The sequence below is a fragment of the Liolophura sinensis genome, chromosome 1 (genome assembly GCF_032854445.1).
Source record: "Liolophura sinensis isolate JHLJ2023 chromosome 1, CUHK_Ljap_v2, whole genome shotgun sequence".
NCBI lineage: Eukaryota > Metazoa > Mollusca > Polyplacophora > Chitonida > Chitonidae > Liolophura > Liolophura sinensis.
Genome location: NC_088295.1, coordinates 49001876 through 49025765, shown reverse-complemented (window position 1 = coordinate 49025765; position 23890 = coordinate 49001876). Strand labels below are relative to the sequence as shown.

At 39.7% G+C, this 23890-nt stretch overlaps 2 protein-coding genes across 2 annotated transcripts; both read right to left on the bottom strand.

Annotated features, from left to right (window-relative positions):
- Positions 1 to 2666: 2666 nt before the first annotated feature.
- LOC135462077 (uncharacterized) lies at positions 2667 to 5506 on the bottom strand. The gene is made up of 3 exons (XM_064739428.1): positions 5304 to 5506; positions 4446 to 4521; positions 2667 to 3234 (listed from the first exon to the last, which is right to left on the bottom strand). The coding sequence occupies exons 2-3, from the start codon at positions 4487 to 4489 to the stop codon at positions 2925 to 2927; spliced, it is 354 nt and encodes a 117-aa protein (XP_064595498.1). The 5' UTR covers positions 4490 to 4521; positions 5304 to 5506; the 3' UTR covers positions 2667 to 2924.
- A 6083-nt stretch (positions 5507 to 11589) lies between these two features.
- LOC135461693 (uncharacterized) lies at positions 11590 to 22644 on the bottom strand. Its single transcript, XM_064738894.1, has 5 exons — positions 22535 to 22644; positions 19778 to 20086; positions 14175 to 14243; positions 13489 to 13564; positions 11590 to 12754 (listed from the first exon to the last, which is right to left on the bottom strand). The coding sequence occupies exons 1-5, from the start codon at positions 22623 to 22625 to the stop codon at positions 11590 to 11592; spliced, it is 1710 nt and encodes a 569-aa protein (XP_064594964.1). The 5' UTR covers positions 22626 to 22644.
- Between the last annotated feature and the right edge of the window lie 1246 nt (positions 22645 to 23890).

Genomic DNA, 23890 nt, shown 5'->3' with positions numbered 1-23890 from the left:
TTTTGTGTGCATACTGTACCGAGTCTGTTTAATTTTAATGTACTAATTAATACACACGCATCTGGACTGGATGAACAAAATGTGGTCAAGATGGTTAAATGGGGCAGCAATTACCACGACGCGGTACTGGTTAAGAAAATTTGACATTAATCCCAAAGACAGGCCAATATCTGCGCAAGACACGTATACGGTGAAGTACAACCACTTTACATTATTATCTCCCTTGGTTTATTCTGCATGACCATGCATGACAAAGCGGAAGTTTAAAATTGTAAATGTCTTTCAGAAACATCGGAGACAAACTGTAGAAAACGTGTTTTGAACGTTCCTGTGACGCGTTATATGGAACTTTGAGATGAAGTTTATAATATATTCGTCAGTTGAATCAGGAGTTGAGATGACATATTATGTCGGATGTAACACTTTATGAACATTTACGTCATCGTCAAAACTCTTTATAACAGAAATTCACGTTTGTCAAAACACTACTGCGATGACCCAACAAACACAGTTCCAAATTTACGATCGAAATATTCCAACCTCCCCGAATTTACCGTTAAGCTCATCCTTTTTGCCCTTTCTGTGAACCCGAAAGCTGTGTTAATCGAGCACAGAATGATATATCGTTTGTATAACGATTGTCACAACAATTAACATTATGACCATTAGCTCCCGGTCAAACGATCGATAACATAAACAATCAACCAGTGAATGGCTTGTGAATTAAACAGTGTGATTTTTGCTGACCATAAAACACACTGCCCAATAACCTTATACCAAGAGGCTATTATACTCCAACGGAGTCAGTGTGGAAACACTAGCATGCCAAATTAATCACAGACGTCTAAATGATGCGGCGTCTGTATCAACGTCTATTGGCTTTTGAGCGCAAAGTGTCGCTGCTAAAACATCTAGGTAGCAAATTAATCAGTTTTCGGGATAAGTGTCAGCCGGCAGCATGTGGAAATATTATACTTGCAAAAGTGTACGTAGGCCTTGCATGGTGACTCGGTTAATATGTTGTTCTTGTCAAAGCGAGCCTGCTTATTAACAAATAAAAGCCAAAAGTTTCATGTTTCATTAAAAAAATTAAGAGGATAATTTCTGCATGCTCTAATCAATAGCATTATGTTCCAAAATATGACAGCCTTAGCAATGATTTAATTAGAGTTTAATCTATAAACTAATGCATGAGTTCAGATGATTGTTTTGATGGGTTGGTTTTGGTCGTGTGTAAAATAGGGACAATGATAGTCAAGTACAGATCTGTAAATTATCAGACAAATGCAGCATATGGACACCCTTAAAGTCTTTGCCTTTCCAGGTGATAGGTCACGCCAGATGTTCGTTCAGTCCCATTCTGACATTGAGGATTTTCGAGATTCCTCTGCTTCGAATATCGAATACGATTTTAAACAACAATCAGACCAAATCATGTCTTCGTGCAAATTAGACTAAATGACATTTAGCTCTGTCAACTTTTAAGACAGACAATCATGATTGGAGGATTTTCAGTGACTATCAGCACTCTACCACTTTAAATCAGACCTCTGGAGAATAATGAAAATCAGCTTTCCATTCTTACTGCATCTGTTTCCTGGAAAGATCCCCTCCTTCCCCTCTCCCCCAATAAAAAAGACAAAGAAAGACAACAAATTTTTGATATAATGTTGAACAGCAAACAACAACATTTGAGCAAAACGCGACGTATGTACAACATACTACTCACATATTATATCTTCCTAAAGTTATATTCAGCATTGTTAGGTAGAATGTAGGCCTACTTGTCACGATCTGAAGTCCGACATTGGTATAACACTCTCAAACCAAGAATAGAGTTTGAGACGATTATCACAAGATCCATGTCCAAAAATAACCTATAACACCAATTCCCAAACAAATACCAAAGAATTAATTATATAAATAGTAAACAAAACTGGTAACATGTAAGAGAAAAGAATTCTTCGATTTGATGGAAAAAGTATAATACATATTCTAGGCATGATATCTAGTCAATTTTAAACTCATAGTGGATAATGTACAGGTCGAATACCAATGCAGATATCACAGTCGCGCGTTGGTTTCAACTTTGGAGATACATGTCCATACATTTGATGTATTTGATGCAACTACAAAGTTGATACATTTATACAAAGGGGTTTAGTAACTGAGCGTGTTCATTATCCAAGATGTAAACATATGTGTTAAAGTACACGTTTAATCGTAATGCACATATATGCGCTGTGTGTTACCACCAAAATACACTAACGGAAAAATAGCAGATTGGAGCTGTCAAAAACAAGTTGTCCTTTCTCTCGATTCCATTGAAATCTAATTTGCAATTATGTTATCTGGCGCATTTTATTGTATAACACGGCTAGTTCTTTTTCCACAGTTGTTAAATAGGTTTAATCAAACGGTATAGCGAGATGCCCAAGATCAAGTTTGCACTAAGGTGGAACGAACACAGCTGTGACTGGGAATGGTCAGGTTTTATTTACGACCAGTGTAAATGCATTCCGCCACGCGTAAATTTAGGTGTCTACAACATCCGTGAGCCATTCTGGCATGATTGAAAACTGTTGATTTGGAAACTAGTCTTTGAATTAAAGATTTGAAACGTCCACAATGTTTTTGACAACAGGTATAAAGATGTCTGTGTTGACGCTTTGATCGGAACGTTTTATTATACCGTTTCACTCATAAACTGGTTAAGCACAAAACAACGAGGACACACAGGTGCAAACACACTGTTTGAAAGCTTGGAAACATATACAATTTTTACAACGTCAATTTATGTCCACATTAGAGGACAGGCCTTCATCGATAGTTCGTCACGTGTTCAGTGGTCTGGATTGTCTGGTTCCAGGAAGCAAACTGGATGCGATGCCCACAAGTCCCCGCTCTGCGTCCACTTTGTCCAGTCAATACCCTTCAGCGTTGACGTAATCAGGGGTGAAGGCCATACTGGTGTATGCCGACGTCTCGTTGCTGACGCTAATCTTCTCATAGTTGTGTTCTCTGAAAGGCATTTCATTCTGTGACGAGATGCCCTCGTAATCTGACGTAGGTTGGGGCTCCTCACTTTCTGTAGATATGGCTGGACTGTTCATGTTCAATTCAGAGTCACTCCGGCCTGGTGGGTTGGGCGAGTTATCTATTTGCACGTTGTAATACGTGACACTCTCTTCCTGGGCTTCCCGACGTTCAACACTCTTGTCCCCTCGGTTGCGTCTATAAAACACCAAACAGTACCCGTCATCAGGCTATATACAATGAAAGGGCCAGTGGAATGCACTTATATTTCAAACCATAATATTTCCAAGATATTAAGCTGTATGAACTTAAATAAATTAAGCTTGCCTGCAAGTTTGAGATACAAGAGGTGCCGGTGCAAATCCTGGAATGGACATGATACGAACCCACTCACTGTTTGTGTGGTCTTAGTGACGATAAGCGATCGACAACGCTTGCCAGGCCCATTGTGCAATCTAACGTCCATTAAAGACCGCTTGTCTTCCACCATTATGGTCAACATATATGTAGCGGTTCGTCACATGTTGGAAAGCTTTCCAAAGTTCTTAAGTATGGCGTGAAACACCAGTCAAATAAATAATAAATCTTTAATCATTCAAACTTGTCTACAACATTATAAGAAGCTCCGAGGCTTCTGTGGCCGAGGTTGTTACCGCGTCAGCGCGGTGCAATAACCCAAAATCCTCTCGCCAATGCGGTTGCTGTGAGTCATACTGGTTTCCTCTCCAGCCGTATGTGGGAAGGTCTGTCATTAACTTATGGATGGTTCTGGGTTTCCCCTGAACTATGCCCCGCTTCCTCCAACCATAATGCTGGCCACCGCCGTGAAAGTGAAATATTCTTGAATACTGTGTTGAGCATTAATCAAATGAATAAATAGATGTAACAAGCTCTACAGGTAACAAAGATGAACAACAGTATTTTAAATTTCTAATGTATAAATGATATCTTCAATTGTACCGCCCAATTTTTCAGGTTTACTGCCTTTTATATCCGTGCCTTTCCAAATCTCAACACAAATATAGAGGATTATCCCGCATCAGACAAAATACGCCACTTTCCATTAGACAGCATCGGTCACGTGGGCAACGATAATAATAATACATTGTAGACAACGGCATTTGTGTCTGCTGACTAGGTTATCTCCCTTTGTTCGGGTTTGAAAACAATTGTCACACGACTGAAGCAATTCACCTATACATCGATTTTTGACTCTTGATCCTTCGCAGCATAAATTCGTCACATGGTTACTTGATGATAGGATACGGAAATTATTTATCGGCTGATGCGTCAACCAATATGAGGGTTACTGACACCATGTATTTCCGTATCATGTCACTTAGTAACAATGTAAGCAATAAACTGTCGCAAACTATTTCATCGGATACAGATGCTAGGGCAAGACTTACCGTTTTCGGTAGATAGTGATAGATACGAGCAGGATGAGTCCCATCAGTACTGCTACAGTTACAACAGCGATCGGAACTGAAACAGACAGACAGATGTTAATAGATTCATATAACAGTATAGAGTACTTAACCTATGTTGTAGTGAATAGGTTTAGTGAGGAAGGAAACGGAATCATGAACTTTGTAGCCTTAAACACCTGAGCGCCATCGAGGGTCAAAATAGTAAACAATGCCAAAGACTGAAAGTATTTTCTAATTCGTAATGATCTGCACGGTAGAACAGAAATTGCTTGGTAGACCGCATAATTACAACACAATAATGTGTCTGACATTTCAAGTTCGCTGAACATCTCTCGTCGTCTAGACAACAAAGGGGGGGTAACATCAGGTGTTCCAAATACAGCGACTTGAATGAATTGGTGGTCGATGGGAAACCTCGAAACCACCTGGATTTTTGGATTGGTGTTTTACGCCGTACTCAAGAATATTTCACTTATACGACGGCGGCCAGCATTATGGTGGGTGGAAACCGGGCAGAGCCCGGGGGAAACCCACGACCATCCGTAGGTTGCTGTCAGACCTTCCCACTTACTGCCGGAGAGGAGGCCAGCATGAGCTGGACTTGAACTCACAGCGACCGCATTGGTGAGAGGCTCCTGGGTCATTACGCTGTGCTAGCGCGCTAACCGACTGAGCCACGGAGGCCCCCCGAAACCACCTGGAAGCCTGAGCTTTATATAAATTACGTCTAAAATAACAGCACATTTTTTTCGACGTCAGCGGAATGTCCCTTTAATACCAACGTAGTCCTGCACGAATCATAGAAAATTCGGTAACAAAAAGAATGAAGACACTAACTTATGGATGGTAAAGGCTCTGTAGCAGAAGCGGCTCTTGTAGTCTCTGAGAATGCCGGGACTGTACTGTTTGGAGTCGTTGTTGACTGGGTAGTTGTAGGGGGGTTCGGATCTGAGGGAAAATTGACGACCAAAAGAATATTGTGTTGTCATCTAGTAGGAAACGTTGCTGCCTTTCTAATATTCAGAAAGCCCCCAAACACCATATACTGAAAAGGCATCAGACATTACGTACCGATAGTCAAAATGCATTGGGGGGCCAGCAAGGAAAATATATTGAAAACACAAAGGATAATACCTAACAATTGGCAAACGATTGAAAATATGTACTGAAAAGGCCACAAACAATATTTTCTGGAAATTCACCAGACTGGGATGGCACTTGTAACAGCGGTGTTTTACATAATTTAACCGATTTTATGTTTAGAAATACCAGAAGCATACCATGGACATATTTCGGTTAGCCTACACAGGCGGTATTGTTATTGTTTTTTGGGGTTTTTTTTTAAAAAAACTTTTCGGTTGGTCAATGAACAAAGAAGCATATTTTGGCCACGAATTTAATTTAAACCACAGCTGAATAAGTGAGAGTTAGATTCGATGAACGGATTAATTATAGACTTGAACCTATCGGTAGCCAGGGGGGACGCTTTAGGAATGAGTCAGCAAGCAATATGAATCCGGGATTATAGCCATCGCCATTCAGGCAACTCAGAGCTGCTCAAAGGGAAGAATACTGTAATTCCCCGAGAAAACAGGAAGATATATTTAATACCGTTGTAACAGTACAATCGCACCAAGAAAGGAGTGAAAAGCCAGAAAAAAAAGTTTGCTCAAAATACAGATGTGATAATGCACTTCATATTTCTTGATAGGTCAGTTGCTCATTTGTAAATCAAAAACACTATAATGTCTTCTTTATCCCGTACTTGGAACAGTCAGTACTATATGCACATGTATTATACTAGCATTTATCAATGTATTTATTCATCCAGTAAAGTGGCCGGTTGCTTCCATTTCACAACGAAAAGAGGCAGTTCCCAAATCTTGACACGATGATACTGAGACAAGTTGACATAACTCACCCCGCTATAACACGTGTAACGGACGGCCAAAGAGTTGGCCATAGGGACAATGGTACATATCAGCATGACAGATCCTCCAAAGATAAGATTACAAGAACGTCTACCGTTACACAAGGAAGGTTTGTTAGATATAAAATCCTTTTTCCAGCATAAAATTCAAAACGATCAGCTAATATCAGCACATTATTGGAGGTCATAACATTAACTTTGTTGAGTAGAGTAGAAGTCAGAAAGTATATTGTATATATACTCACCATTGTAACATGTGTAAATGACGGCTAAAAAGTTGGCCGTACTGGAAGTAGCACACATTTGGAGAACAGTTTGGTCAAAGCGAAGGTCACAAAAACGACTACCGTTACACCGGGAACGTGTGTCAGATACAAAATTCTCTTTTGCAGCGTAAGATTCATAACAATCAGCAACAGAGTCCGCCGGATCAGTGAGGTTACTGGGACAGAATTCTGCTTTATAAGCTACGGATGCATCGGTTATGTTGAAAAGGTGTCTCTCCGGACAGGCCACCGTCACTGCGGTGCTTACGCAAATATATATCCATCTTGTGTCGGCTGTGAAAATAAAGGCAACATCAGTGGAGCAAAAATCAAATCTGGAAGATAAATCATAATAATAGGTTACCCTTACATTGGTGTATTCGCATATATGTACCCATCTTATAGAATTTGCAAAACTAGCAAAGACCGGTCGGCTATGGAATAGATGAAGCTGCTTCACCGTATTATTACGTTTGTCGTTTTATCCAAACTTGTCATCACTAAGTAAGCATTCTATAATACCGATGAAAGCTTACATCCAGATTGTCAATCCAAACATAGTAGTAGTAAAAAAAAAACTATTTATTTGTTTGACAGGGGTTTAATAATCCAAGGCTATTTGATTTTAGCAAGGTACATGGCAAATCTGATTTGAAGCTCCAGCCAAATGAAAGCCGCGTTTATATTAAAACAGTATACGAACCAATGAGAACAGAGTTGTGTCAGCTTTTTCTTTTACTCAAGAGCATTTGAGAGATCCAGCTTCCAGTTAACTCAGGTACTCAATAACACTACTTAATTGTCTGTTTACCTTGTGAAGCCACTAGTGTTGATAAAAGTCCAGCTACCAGGAGCAGGAATACCTTGCACATGTCCTGGTAGTCCATTGCTTGACAGAGTCGGAGAGGTTTGTGGAACAGTCACTTTGTCAACGTAACAACCCAGCAAAAAGCATGATTAGTTTTAGCTCTTGTGTGAAAATAGCAGGAAGTGGTTTGAATTAGTTCATTTATGGCCCCAGCGGCTTTCTATAGGCAATGGATCATATCTCCCTTCCATTGGCAGTAGTCAAAACTCGTGGCAAGTATATACACTTTGTGCATTTTTCAATATTGCAAATGTTCTGTATCAGTGCACATACCCCTGTGTAAGACATCTTAATTGGCTTCTACCGAATAACCTCCGATGTGAAACGTCCCAAGAGCACACCGACTGCTATATACAGGTCAGTCTTTACGTCATCTGAACCATTCCGGAGAATATAAGCAAAAGTGACCCAGCCACTGTTGTAAAACTCTAGTCTTCTGCTTCGCATATATGTAATACAAATCTGTCGCCTAGATGGATAATAGTTGGCACAGTTACTCTAGAATCCAGGACAGCTCACTCTGTCAAGGCGCTTCATGCATGACTCTTACATTTAAACCAGACCTATGTCTGTATTTCTCCGCCTCAGTTATGGAGGACTGTATTAACTTGTGTATCAAATTATCTTAATATGACTTACTTTGCATATTTGTGTGCAATGCGGGTCAAAGTTTCCTATTTTAATGCAGACTTTAATAAGTTTATACACACGTTTTTATAGATAATGCAATTTACATGCTGGGATGCTATTTTATATATGTAACTTTACTGACTACATCATCGACAGCTCTATTTCCATAAAGCGAAAGGGCATTAATTTAATGGTAATATGAACACGATGTAAAAAACAATCAAATGCTGGAAGATAAAAAAAAATTAATTACATTAAGAAAGGAAAACAGACTTGGTCTCTCTTTCCGAAACTGATCATTAATTTCCTCAGAATGGTTGAATACGTATTATCCACTGTATATATCACGAATGTAAAGTGTGTAAAACTATCACACAGGAAGTGCGACCTGACATGATTTATAGCACACATTAAACACGTATATCCACAACCAGTCAATGGAAGCCCTCAGCGCCGGTCGTTGTAGCGTTCAACATAGGCTGATGTAAGTCGTGATTTATGCTAAACACAACCGGATCTGTTGGTTTTGACCTGTTTTCTTCCAAAAACCAGGATCTATGGTAACCGATTAACTTTGTCACAAACACGTGTGTTTTCTTTCAAGAAAAATGCAATATGCATGGGTTTTCCGAACGGACAGTTTACACAATCATTGCATTGAAAGCAAAATATACATATCTATACCAGGCAGCTTTAAATAGAATATCTGTGCATTTGGTACTAAACTTGATATAATGGAGACAGACAGTACGGGAAAAGATATGTTGACCGTGAAATGGACCATGAAACTCTCTCTACAAACATGTTAATTGCAACGTATCTGTGGTTAATAGTCAAGCCACAGAAACGCACAGGAACACCTGATATTCAAACGACTCTGTAAGACTTGTCGAAATCCAAAAAAGATTAGTATAACAACGCGACATTTTGACGAGATTCCAGAGAGACTTCAGTCGAAATTCTCGTGCAAATTTCTCCTTGCGAACAGAATCTCGCGACTTTTTTCCTTTGAACCGATATATCTCGGCTACGCAACGTCACAAAGGCAAAAAGTTATGTTTTTTAAACTTTATGTGGGATTCTTTAATATCGATGCATCTTTTCTTTTAAACCCCCCTCAGCATGTCGCTTAACTTCTTAACCTTATCAAAATGTTACGGTATCCTCGAAAGGATTGATCTGATTCTCCAAGCTTTAATTGGAACTCATCTGACATCGACATTCGTGAAAAACTAATAAGAGAATCGGAAAAACAAGGCAAACTTCTAACACGATTAGGGCGCCATTTAGTCGAATATATCGTCCATGTGGTCTGGTTCGGCCCCTGCATGCATGGCAGCAAACCAAAACCAAAACGAGACAATTTACAAAACGTTGGTTTGGTTCTCAATTACATCTCAAAAATAGGTCATGCCACAACTTCTTGTAAATTCCTGCTGGAGGGATTATAGATCATAGAAATTATAGACAGTGAAAGATGGTCACATAGGCAATTCATAACAGAAAAAAAGACATCCAGTGGCCATTAAGGTGCCCTCACATGATATGATTTGTCGTATCAAGCCATCGATTCCATTAGTCCAACGGAAGGAGGATAGATCTTGTCATTCAATCTGTTAAATTCGATTCATCGCACCATGTAAAGCGCTCCGTGTGAACGCGACTTTTATGAGGTACACACTCTCTGAATCTCCCACTACGTCATATCACAAGTGATTGTGGCCAAAGACATGGAAGCGGTTGTCATGAACATCCAGTACGGCACTGGATATAGTAACATGGGGGGAAATGTGTTGTATGATGACTTTTAATAGCGTTAAGAAAAAAAAATACTAACTTTACCCATTATGTTTATTGCTTTTAACAGATATGATATTTATACAGGTTCCATATACCAACACCTTAGTCAAAATCCAAACATGTCACTGTGCTCGTTGACGAAAAAAGATGGCGCCCTTTGCTAACGCTTGTCCCAATGACCTGAGACGCTGTTGTCTTTTCCTCAGATTAATTTTGATATGTCTTCATGGTTCCTTTCATTTTACTGAACAGAGCATTGCTGCAGTGGCCCAAGCCATACAAGTGACGAGAACGTATGAAACTTAACAGGGGTTTGTATGTGTAATACAGCCATAACGACTTCCCAACATGTGTATATAGAGCTATATCTACATTGACCGATTCTAAACTCTTTTATTATACCACATGTCAATAAAATGATAATAAATCAAGTGACGTTTCTTTCAGTTTTACCATTTTCCATCCATGCACAGGTTGCTATGGGTTTTCTTAATCACGTGATCGAACAGAACCAATCGTAGTAGATTATATACAAAGTGGCCTGTCTTATAATCAGAACTCAATTACCTAGAAGTATGCAACTTCCCTATAGCTATTGCCTACGGCACTTTACACTTTTCTACGATTTCTAACACATTATGTGATATATCTCAGCAGCAATGCATTTTTTTTCTCTATTGCGCAGCAAACGTTTGAGAAATAGACTTTAAAAAATTACGACAACGGACAGTTTTGTAAAAGGGCAACAACCGTTTTTGATGGTAATGGTTTTAGAGTTTCGGTTTCAAGATATGGTCAGTTCTTGTAGCAGCCGTTTACATTAGATTTACATTACACTGTATTACATTAGATGCAGTTCACAATTTCCACCCAAGAGGTTGGCATATTTCTCCAGCAGGTGGCGCGAGCTTCTACAGTTGACGTAACATGTGTAACGTGCATTGGAGACTAGCTGAAGGGAAGTTGCATACTTCTTGGTAGTGGACTTTTTTTATAACCAAAATACAGGTATTACATACTCTATATAGATGGGGGCAATATGTAGCCGATTTTAAACGATAGTTACAAGTATATTGAATTCATAATGCACAATACGTGAAAATATTTGATATAATTAAAGGATTAGATTCCAGACTTATTCTTATTCCCTACAAACGGAAAGAGTGGAAGTGAAGGAAGTATCGGTATGAGCATTGTCACGCAATTGTTAACATTGCCACAGAGCTGTTACAGGAATAGTAAATGCAATAAGTCTTTCTTTTTTTGTCCATGTCTAATTTTTGCTCACCAGTTTCAGTCTGTATTGGACGTAACAGTATTAACATGCATGACACCTTACATATCAACCTTCAGCTAAAGTTGGGGTTGTGGAAAAGAACCCCGTTCGGCGTGCGATTTTTCACGAAGATAAGTGTGGCTATAGTTATGAAAGTTTTCGATATCATGTTTGCTTGTATGCACAGTGATATACAGCTACTTGATTACTACACATGTACTAAGTGGGCTTTCATGGGGCACATAAGTGGCGTAAGCCAGCACTGGGTTATCCCCCTTATTATTTCTGTGGGCAATGACGGACCGTATTTTCTTTGGCCTTGATACCAACTATGTACATATAAAATGCCTGGCTCAGTATAGCATTTCTGTACCAATAGTTGAGCTCAAATTGCTAAAAGCATCGTTTGTTTCGTCGGAATGATCGTTGCTTTGATGTGGTTGGAAGGCACTATTGGGGCTTGTGGGTATCGTCCAATTAGAAACTGGGTCATGATCAGGAATGATGCCAGAGTCGTAGCGTCGCCTTTGATCTGTTGGCTGGCGGAACTGAGGTCGCCTTAAGGCATCGTCGGGGCTGAGCGACGTTTGAAAGACTGCATCACGTTGTTGTTGAAATAATCTCTCCACGTCAAGCGCACCCTGTGGAGAATGATGGTGATGCGGCACGGGAGATGGACGAGGTGTCGCAGGGTTGGAGCTCAGCGCCGGTGAATACAGAGGTTGTGTCGGAGAATGTCGAACTGGCACTGGAGATGTGCGATGATTTGCCGCCAAATGACGAGCCGATGCTGGAGAATTGCGGTGATATGCCGCCATGCGGAGAGCCGGTGCCGGAGAATTTCGAACTGGTGCCGGAGAGCTGCGGTGATTTGCCGCCAAATGACGAGCCGATGCTGGAGAATTGCGGTGATATGCCGCCATGCGGAGAGCCGGTGCCGGAGAATTCCGAACTGGTGCCGGAGAACTGCGGTGAGGCGCCGGAGAATGACGATGTAGCGCCGGCGATTCCGCTGCTGGCGGGTCTTGAATTACAGGCAATATGTATCCGAGGTTATCTAGGCCACTGTCTGGGCTTTGTCTCGCTTGAGCAATAGAAAATATGCTGATATCAGGAAAGCCCAGGTCGTCCTCGAAGCCCAAGCTATCTAAATCTCTATCCCTCGCTGCCATCAGGAATCGCGCCCTACTCACTTTGTCGTCGTCTCTCCTCTTTTTATAAATATGATTCGGGCTTGACAGTGATGTCATCCAATTTGCCTGTTTCCATATGTTTCCGGTGGGCGCGTAGGAATACTGTGAGTGTAACTCGGAGTTTCCAAACTTTCGATAGTCGATATTGCTCTTTGACCATTTCGAGCCGTGTAGCCCTAATCCGTGCCCTGACAATCCCGTGTCCAGCTTGAACCTCGGCGCCGTCTTCACTCGGGCTTGTGATTTGTCCACCTTCATCCTAAGATGGGTGACAGAGGAAGGGGTTTTGTCGGCTTCTAGGAGGTCCTTATGCCCTCGATAATATCTGGAGGATAACATATGAAAATCAAATAACACATGAAAATCAAATAACTAGGTGCAAATATTAAACATAACTGAATAAATCTCTGAGAAAAATAGTAAAGTTGCTAGCAGTACTTAGCAAAAGAACATTTTTACACCTATGTCAGGATTTTGTTTAAAGGTAATATATAGCGTGTATAAAACCCTACATTAATTGCCATTTGTAGAAGGCTTTTCTAGCTTTTTCTGGGGACAATAGTGGGGGGTGGGGGTGTGGGGGGGGGGGGTGTTTAGTGACAATTGTTGATTGATGGTACTTGACTTTGAATACGTTCCACAATGGAGAGAATTTTTTGTTTATCTATTTGATTGGTATTTCATGCCGTACTCAAGAATATTTCATTTATACGACGGCGGCCAGCATTATGGTGGGAGTAAACCGGGCAGAGCCCTGGAACAACCCACGACGATCCGCAGGTTTGTGGCAGATCTACCCACATACGGCCGGAGAGGAAGCCACCATGAGCTGAACTTGAGGCTCCTGGGTCATTGCGCCGCGTTGGCGTGCTAACCATCTCGGCCACGAAGGCCACCCGAACAACAGACATAAATATCATAACGTTTTACTATGTGGTCAACAAAAACGTCGAAAGGAACGATGCCGTTTGTGGCCATGGGATGTATGCTTGAGATGATATTCGAGTAAAGCAGTTTAAATCATGGTTAGACGTCATGTTTTTCCATGTTAAGACTCACCTGTAGTAAATCACTAGCAAAATAATAACGACCAAAGCGAACACGACGACGATGGGGGCAATCAGTGCTGCAAGAACTACAGAAAATAGAGAACATACTTGTATACACTACACAAAAAAACTATACCACACTAAAAAAAAAATAATCTGCTAAATTGAACTGGAAGTCTGTTGTTTGAGTGATGCTAGAACGTATTTCCTTACTATAACATAATGTCCCATATAGTCTTATATACAGTTTTTATGTTGAATTAACACAATATGTGTGCTGTATTTGACACAAAATTCTGCTGGAGTGACAAAATACATTCTAGCCACACTCAAATCTGTTAAATCTAACAGATCAGTTTTCAACGATATGTACGGAGGTCTTATAGCTCAGTGTCATTTTCTTTTAAACAATAATGTATTTCGTTTGATGATTTGTTTTTAAATTCGGTTTCTAAATGTATGAAAAACACTGGTGATGATAATATTTACACACATCCAGTTTATCTCCACAGACAGACTAGCGGTAATTCATACTTTGCCTAAGGTTATTTAATATCCTTTTAATGAACTAGTTTTGTAAAAACTTTTGACACAAACTAGGCTCGTTTATGTCGCCTACCATAACGTCTTTCCAGAAAGTCCTACTGTTTACTTTGTACAAAGTTATCCCAGTTGAAATCTGATAGAAATACTTACGGTTTACTTCTGTTTTCTGGACTGCAGGTCGAGTTGGTGGAAGTGTTGTGCTAGGTAAAGTGGTAGGACCTGTAGTTAAAAGAAAATTAGCAACATATATTAACATTCTTATATTAAGGATTCAGATATAAAACGAATATTAACATAAGAAACGTAAAATACACGGCATGGAATGAATGAATGAATGAGTGATTATGGCTGAACGCCACATCGGCAATATTTCAGTCATATCGTGGCGATACGGCATGGAGTGTGAACACTTGTCTCCTTAGATCCAGGGTAAAACAAGTCAAAATGTCAAACCGAGTGTTTTCCTTACAGAGCAGTGATATTAGCACTTGAGCTTCCTACCATGATGTATCAATTTTGCATTTGACTATTTCTTAGTAACTATGAACTTCGGACATGTGATTGAGAGTGGAATATTATTCATGGCCTCTCAACATCGGTTGAAGGGGTTACTTCTTTGGCTGGTGCTCAGTATAAAGAAGCAGGTTAAGTGAGTGCGTTGTCAGGGTTGGGCATTGTGTCTGGTGTCATAAGCATGGCGTTCTAGTGAGGCAGCACCATAAAAGATGTAGGTATTTGGAAAATCTAGTTAAGAGACAAAAAGGCACCGTTGTAAAATTACAAAGGCACCGTGCTAAGCAACGTTAAATTTCAATCACACGAGATCAAACTAACTGTAACAATAATGTATACATTTACGCTCCTTTCTATATTTCTTTGCTAAGGGTGATTATGTTGGACGGGGAACCTGGTGCTGTTGGAAAATACTTCTTAAAATGTTTTATAGACTAGAAAACCACAATTCTGCCATTATATTGATGTATCATGTGGTATCCACTGTTAAAATTATAACTATTGTTATTTCAACTGTTGCTTTCAACACATGGAGTTACGCATGGTCTAATACACACATTTGTGGGCATATAAAGTACAGATCATGATAAACAGCTTTATAAGAGGACAAATAAAGAGTGAGCCTTTATCATGACAATCTACATTTTCAAGGTTTAAAAGCTGCCGTTTAGATTTCTGTGTTCTTGGTGTCTTGTCGTGAAATGGTACGTTAATGCGAACACAGTTCCGTACAACAGGGCCAATATTTCACAAGCTTCTTAATTAAAGCTAAGTCAAAAATCAAACACAGCTACAATCTAAGAAGTTAAAAATTTGCCCTCCGATTCCTAACCACAGAGCTATACAACAGCCACAATTTGAGATCTTTCCTGTCCTGAGGTGGCTTCTTAAGCACTAGTAATTTATGACGCAACTTAAGACTTACGTCATACATTGCAAGTCATTAAAAAGCCAAAATCCAAACAGTGTACAAATTTTAACCTTTCTAGAGCAAGGCTTTTCATTTGTGGCATTATTTGAGTTTTATACTTGTCTATAAAAAAACGTTAAATATGCGCCCTGATCTGTATGAACGTCGTCAAAGAAACGAAAACATAAGTCATTTCGTTTTGTATAAAATTCTGAGGCTATGCACGATAGTCACCTCTCAGTTGACTCACTTAACCTGCAAGACACCACTCAATTCAGCTCAGTTGGCGGTATGTACATGTTGTCGGTCCCACTCGCTGGTGACCATATAACTTTAAGGTTGGCCGGAATCCATGTAACGACTGGAGTAGAACTTCAGTTGAGTCTCGCATACACAGGTGCTTAGGACCCGACGCTGCAGTCGAGTTGAGTTGAGTTTGCTCTTAGGCTCCCATGTATGTCGAGCTTTAATGTCAATCCAAGATGTAAGTTTACAAGGTTTGCTATACAACTACAACTAACAACGAGTTAAAGGTATGGACAGATGAAAGCCTTTGAACGTTTGGTAGTAGTGCGGTTTGGGTGCGATTTGAGCTTGAGACACACAAAAAATCAATCTGTTAATTTTGACATAAATTCTGTTGCCTGAGTGGTGCTAGAATGTGTTCTGTTGTTACAACATAATGCTATGTGATATTCAACATAATATTCTGTTTGTCTAATAGAATCTTTATATTGAATGTATAAAATATGTGTTATATTTAACAGAATAATGTGTTTCAATAACATAATAGAATCTAGCATCCCTCAGACAACAAACTTTCTGTTAAAATTAACAGATTGATTTTTTTGAGTGTAAATATCAGTGTCTGGTGACTGAATATTCAAAATGTTGAACATGGAAAAGCTGTGAAGAAACTGGGCCGCAATCCTAGAATGACCCACATGTATTTGTATACGGTTCACTGGGAACACACTGTGTATAGGTAAAGAGATCACAACCTCCACCCCTCATTCAGTTGGAATATCAGTTCGCAAGATATATATTCAACTTATGTTTGCAAGCAAATGTTATGCTGACAGCATATAATGAACGGTTGGGAAAATCTCATAACATTATAAGAACATCCTTTGAGTACATTTTGTATTGGACCACTTCATCTGCAAAGAAATAGGCTGTATTTATTATGTCCGACGAACGCGTTTCTCCATGTAATACCGGCTTTGACACTTGCTGTATAAAAGTGGATGGGTCACGCCTCACCTGGCACTTTATAGCCCACTTTGTCGCATTATATTAGCAAAAGGTCAAATCTGGGTGTAATGAGGAATACTTTCTGAGCTGGGTTCTATTAACAACGCAATGATCTGGGTTTGAAAATATGTCACCCTATGTTTGTTAACAGCCCTTTCATCTGCGTTTGTAAACAATTACTACGTGTTCATTAACAAATACTTTGTCTGAGAATCTTAACAGGACCATAATCTGGTTTATGCTCGCTCTGGGTTTGTTAACAACTGTTCGTCAGGATTTGATAACAACTCCTTGCTCTGGGTTTGTTAACAGGACCTTGATCTGGGTTTGTTAACACGACTTTGATCTGGGTTTATTAACAGGACTTTGATCTGGGTTTGTTAACAAACTGCTCGTTCTAGGTTTGTGAACAACTGCTCGCTCTGGGTTGTTAATAACTGTGCGCTCTGGGGTTGTTAACAACTGCTCGCTTTGGATTTGTTAACAGGGCCTTGATCTGGATTTGTTAACAACGACTTGGTCTGCGTTTGTTAACAAAGATCTGGTCTGGATTTGTTAACAACGACTTGGTCTGGATTTGTTAAAAACGACTTGATCTGGGTTTGTTGACAAACTCTTGGTCTGGGTTTGTTGACAGCGACTTGATCTAGGTTTGCTATTAACGATTTGGTTTGGATTTCTCAACAACGACTCTACCTGGGTGTGTTAACAGCCATTCGATCTGGATTTGTTAACAACGGATCGGTATGGGTTTGTTACCAACGCTTAAATGTGAGCATATGAAGCTCAGGTACCTGGCCAAGGCCGGTGGTTGACTCTCCGACACTCCGGTTTCCACTACCCATAAAAAAATGAAACAACATATAGATGAAACGCGAGGGCGTTAAACACTAAGAAAATCAATAAATAAAGAAATCTGAGTTTGTTAATAACATTTTAACCAGGGTTTGTTAAGAACGACTTGATTTGGGTTTGGCAGCCCCACCTACATGTAAACCCGGGTAGGTTAACAGCAACTAAGTCTGGTTATGTGAACAAACCAAGATTTTTTCTTGACAGCCCGGTAATCTGGATTTGTAACAATTTCTTGGCCTACGTTTGCTTAGCATTGTGGTCTGGGTTTGTTAACAGCGCAATGACTTTAATTTGTTACGAAAGCCTTTGTCTGGGGTTTACCAACAGTTGCCTGGTTTGGTGATTGTTAACAGTTTCTTGGTTTGATCCTTGTTAACAGCGTCTTGGTTTGGAGTTTTGCTAACAGTGGCTTCTTTTGGGGTTTATTAACAGCGTTATGATTTAGTTATTAACAACGCTTTCGTTTTTATTCGATTCCTGGTTTAGATTTGTTAACAGCTCCTTAATCAAGGTTTGTTAATGGTGCCTTGGTGTAGGTTATGTGAGCGGTACCTCTGTTTGGGGTATGTTAACAGTGCCTTGGTTTAGGGTATGTGAGCAGAGCCTTGGTTAGGGGTATGTTAACAGTACCTTCGTTTGGATTCGTTATAAATGGTTTGGTTTAGGGTTTGTTAACAGTGCCTTGGTTTAGGGTATGTGAGCAGAGCCTTGGTTAGGGGTATGTTAACAGTACCTTCCTTTGGATTTGTTAAAAATGGTTTGGTGTGGGGTTTGTTAACAGTCCCTTGGTTTGTATTTGTTAATTTGCCTTAATTTGGGGTTTGTCAATAGCAACTTGGTTTGTGTCTTGTTAATAGTGCCTTTGTTTGGGGTTGTAAACAGTGTCTGGGTTAGGTGTTTGTTAGGAGCACCTTGGTTTGGTGTTTGTTAACAGCGCCTTGGCATGGGTTTCATTAATAGTGCTAAGGAATACATATTTATTAACAGTGCTTTGGTTTGGATTTGTTAAGAGTGTTCTGATTTGGAGTTTGTTCAAAGTGTCTTGGTTTGTGGTCGGTTAATAACGCCTTGGTTTGGGATTTGTTAACAGTGCCTTGGTCGTTGTGTGTTAACAGTGCTTTTCATTGTGGTGTGTTACCAGTGGCTTGACTGATTTCATTAACAGTGCCTTGGTTTGCGGTTTGTTAACAGCGCCATGGCTTGCGGTTAGTAGAGCCTTAGTTTGCGGTTTGTTAATATCGCCGTGGCTTGCGGTTAGTTGTGCCATGGTTTGAGGTTTGCTAACAGTTCCTTGGCTGAGAAATTGTTAACAGCGCCATGGTTTGAATTGTCAAGAGTACCTTAATCAGGGTTTATTAGGAGTGTCTTGATACAATGTGTGTATTCGTTTGTGGATATAACAGGTTCTCTGAACGTCAAGCACGACCACCCCTAGTCTCAATACTTGATTTACCCATATATATATATAATTATGGTGAATCTAATGAAACAAACTTCGAAGTCACCCTAGAGTAAGACCACTGCCACAAAAAATTTCCGTACTACTTACAAAGGGACAGTGATCAGCATTTCTGCCCTTTCTGTCGGGTGAAGGATCGTTCAAAAATTCATACATCCAAATTACCAGTAAAATTCAAAGAAGAAGAATGAGGACAAAATCAGATTAAAGAGCGTCAAAACTTATTTGCAAATAAGGTGTTTTTGATTTTTTTAGGAGAAAAGGGTATTTGAAAACATTTTTGATTGGTGGGTATTTGAAACCACCTTTTGTTATTCATTGTCACTGCATAATATTGTTCTAAGTAAGGATCTGATGCATGTCTAATAAATTTATTTGAATATAAATTTGCTGTTTACATCCAAACACATCCATTTAATCTGAATTGTGACAATATTTATGAATATATCAAAACATAAAACTGATCAAAATCCAGGCTGAAGACGTTTGCTAGCTGAAAAGACCAAAGTCTGGCGAAAAAATATATTTATTTATTTATATACTAACCATGTGATACGTCCTTATTTATAACATTATTAAACAAATATTATATATACCAAAAGTTGGCTGAACTTTAAACGAACTATTTCTTTGACAACGGGTCTTTGCACAAAATTTCATCAAAGTCGTTTGCGTAACTTTTTTTCCTTAAAACTGCTGACAGACAAAGAAGCAACTACAGAGACAAAAAATTAATATCTGAGAATAAAAAAGAAACCTTACCTCCGTATTGACACACGTAGGAGACAACCACATACTGGCTGATGGCACACCCTACCGATATTCCACCGGGTAAGTATATAGTACAAGTAGTTCGGTTTTCACACACCTGGCGCTGAAATCTTAACAACCCTGGTGTGGTGGGCTGGTAACAGTCCGTTGTCTCGTTGAAAGAGCAGCACTCTGGCTCAGTATTCGGACAGTGGTAGGTTTTGGCGCCATCCAGCTTCGACAATATCTCTATACTATGGTTGTACGGACATTCAATATCAATCTGACGACAGGTTGTGTTCATCCGGATTTCCAGTCCATCTAACAGATAGAAAAACAGGACAGGATTCTGTGAAAATGTACAGGTGAATACAAAAAAACATTACTTATGCATTTTTCTTTGATATTTTATTTATTTATCTCATTGTATTTTTACACCATACTCAAGTATATTTTATTTATTCCCATGGCGACCAGCATTATGGTGGGGGGGGGGAAATCGATCAGACCCGGGAGAAACCCATACTTTCACACGTACGACCGAAAAGGAAACAAGCATGAGTTGGAAACAAGATTCGTGGGTCTCTTACTGCTGGGTCATAGGCTAACGACTAGGCCACGGAGGCCTCATCTTCAACGACTTCGACAGACCATCATAACTAAAGTATCCTTTGTCAGAGATCAAATAATCGGAAGTCTTGACTAGGGTTTTACATTTGATAGTGCCTCCCATCTGTAAGCGGTAAGTTTTAATTTATACAAGACCTTCACACTTTCTGGGTATTTTTTTCACTCTTAAATTACATGCGTGACAACTTTATCATAATACAGAGTTAGGAAGAATCCGTATTTACAGGGAAGTCATAACATGAATTTCTTTCATGGCAGAATCAATAAACTACGCATTTGTTGGTATATATTGCACATGGCATATTGTAAGCATGATACGTCATAAAATGTACATAGGGCCCTGTAGGAATAGGCTGTTAAAGCGCTGGTCCGCTACTGCTGTCAGATCCTTGATCAATGAGGTCGCGTGTTCGAACCCGGATTCCATTCATTCGGCTGCGGCTTTGAATCAGTATGTTTGTCAAGTACCTATGGAATGACGATGGTTTAGTCCGGGCATTTCGCGTGCCTCAACGTATAGCCTTCATACCGACAACGCCATTTCATAATTCTTGAGTACGGAGATAAACATCAATCAAAAAGATATAAATGCGTGGTGCATATGGTAAATGTACAGGTTCATTCCCTCGCAAATTGTTTTCCATCAAGGGGTATACCAGTCACAGTGTTTCAGTAAATCCAAGTAATTAATTATATCCAGACTATTGGTGACTATTAATATTCACAGACATTATTAATTACATATATTTTAAACGAACAAAGACAAAGGCAGAGTATAGTAGACATTATGTCTAGCCTTGAACATCAAATCTATAACACACTCGATTACGGAAGCTCATAGAGAACATTTTGCTACGTCGAAGAGAGGTATAGAAGCAGCGAGACAGCGAGGTAGCGAGATTAACATAATTTCGCTACATTTGCACAGGGCGAGGCAGCGAGGCAGGGAAGTAAGCAGATAGCAAGGTAGCAAGGCTGTGAACTAGCGAGTCACCGAGGTAGTGAATCGACCTTGCTACCTTGCTACTTCACTGCCTCGTTACCTCTTTACCTAGCTCCGCTACTTCGCTGCCTCGCCTTGTATTAGAAAGGTATAGGTAGCGAGGCAACGAGATGTCCTCTATCGGCTTCCATATTATGAAAGCTTGAGGTAATCTATGCTGCCTAAGGATTTTATTAACCACATGCAGGGTTAGCTATCTTTAGGGCAACATGATTTATATTATATATTATAAGAATTTTTTCCACCTTTTTACTACAATGGTCATGCGGCTGACCTGATAAAGCCCCCCCCCAAAAAAAAAAAACAAAAACAACCGCATCTAGCCATGTAACTTAAGAATCTCCAGACATAAGGCTTCTGTTGAATCATCGGGTACTGGAATCACTTCAAATCATTCAAATCATTTTAAAATGTGCTTTTCCTAATGTGATTTGCAAAATGTCCTATGCAAAAGTATGCATAACACGTAGAATAATGCGATAGGAAACAAAGGCAGAAACAAATTAGTTTTCAAAATGTGCTATCCTAAATGTGATTTGTGAAGTGTGCTTTGCAAAAGTATGTATAACACGTAGAATGAAACAATAGGAAACGCAGGCAGAAACAATTTGGTTTTCAAAATGTGCTATTCTAAATGTGATTTGTGAAGTGTGCTTTGCCAAAGTATGCATAACACGTAGAATGAAACAATAGGAAACGAAGGCAGAAACAATTTAGTTTTCAAAATGTGCTACTCTAAATGTGATTTGCGAAGTGTGCTTTGCCAAAGTATGCATAACACGTAGAATGAAACAATAGGAAACGACATGTACAACGTATCGAGTGATGCAACATGGTACAAATACTGTGGAATGGATAGAACACATGTTGCTATATAGATTTCTTGTGAGGCAGAACATTGTGTTTAAACATGCATATAACATGAGAAATGTTAATGTGGACATCAGGCTTGAAAAAACGTGGGACTATTGTTATTAAACATTTTCCTCTAACGATTTACGGGTGTAAGCTAGCGAGGTTTATCTTACCTTCAATTGTTGACGTTTTGTTAAAATCCAGCATGTGGAAAGCAAAACAGTGTGCTCAAGAGATTATGTGTTTAATGTCCCTTATCTATTTTGAGAATTTTGACTTACCTGGTGTGTACTCCACGGCAGGTGTGACAACCAGTAAATCAGAAAACACCATGCCAAGAACAAGTATCCAAATGGAGAGCTGAGGATGCATAATTAGCAAGTCCGCGACACCATATGGTGTATCGAGGTGTCAAACTTGCTCAGGAAAATTCCCAGAAGTTTACCGTGAATGGATCAGAAGTCAACATTTGCTCATGTCGGCCTGATCTACATGTGTTGAAGTGATCTTGCACATGACAGCCACAAACAACTGTTTCATGTTCGATTAAAAATCTCTAACTGTCTCAGAAATCATTTGACAGCGTCACAGAAAGACGCAAAAAAAAAAAACATGCTTCTCCACGATACTCCAAATCGGGGCGGGGATATGTATATATATATATGCTACTCAAACTAAACCAAGGTCAAGGACGGGTGTTCTCATGTGTGAAAAAGCAGTCTTTTGTGGCCACATTTGCTTCACATACATTAATCCTTTCGCAAGCCGCCCAAATAGGCTATACTAAAACCTGTCCGGACTGACAAGCTAACTTTATTCGAGCAATAGATATTTATTGTCACTACAAGCATACTTCTACAACACGTATTAAGGCCTGTGCACTTTTAGCATATCGGAATAAAAGCCATCCAGTTTACTGTATAGAATGGAAACATCCCTTGGGCTATCTAGAGCACCCATTGATATTCAAGTTTTTGTATAGGCCGGGAAGCTTGCCAGTATATATACATTAGATCGTTACAAATATTACATGTATAATTGGGTGTATATGTTTTATCTTTAGATAACTTTGTCACATACGATCCACCATTCGTTGTTTTTTTTCTGGGCTAGACTTCTGTAGAATTGTTCATTACATGTATCATATTGATAAATAGTTGTTGGAGGGTGGTCAGGATTACGTGTACAAGGAACCGAAGGAAGGGGAAGAAACAACCGCGCCCCCTGACATGAAGCCGCAGACGACACAGAGCTAGTAATTCCGCAAAGTCCTGGCCAATAGGACGTAGGAGCCGACTATTTTAATTCAGTATCTCAAAATCATGATATATTTAGAGATGGGAACACTAACACAGTTTGATGAGTGGGCAACTGGTATCAGTTTCCTTTGGGTTACAAATAGATCAAAAGGCAAATCGTTAATTTGCTCTTGCTACCCTGACCATTGTAGGACTGTACTACGCATAAACGTTGTTGTGCTCTGTGGACCTTGTCAACCGAGGTCGGCGAAACACGTGATTCCACACACTTGTGTGACAATCGTTTTTACTTCACCTCTCTGCATACTCCAACGAGAGCTAGCTATATTATACTAAGCATGCGTTAACGCCGTCTATGATTTCCGTTAAAAGAACCGC

Excerpts from the sequence above, each read along its gene's own strand:
- LOC135462077 (XM_064739428.1), bottom strand. The coding sequence starts at position 4,489 with ATGGGACTCATCCTGCTCGTATCTATCACTATCTACCGAAAACG. Across the intron at positions 3,235-4,445 it reads ATCACTATCTACCGAAAACG|ACGCAACCGAGGGGACAAGA; the intron begins GTAAGTCTTGCC and ends GGTGTTTTATAG.
- LOC135461693 (XM_064738894.1), bottom strand. The coding sequence starts at position 22,625 with ATGCATCCTCAGCTCTCCATTTGGATACTTGTTCTTGGCATGGTGTTT. Across the intron at positions 20,087-22,534 it reads TGCCGTGGAGTACACACCAG|ATGGACTGGAAATCCGGATG; the intron begins GTAAGTCAAAAT and ends TCTATCTGTTAG. Across the intron at positions 13,565-14,174 it reads CCAGAAAACAGAAGTAAACC|TTCTTGCAGCACTGATTGCC; the intron begins GTAAGTATTTCT and ends TATTTTCTGTAG.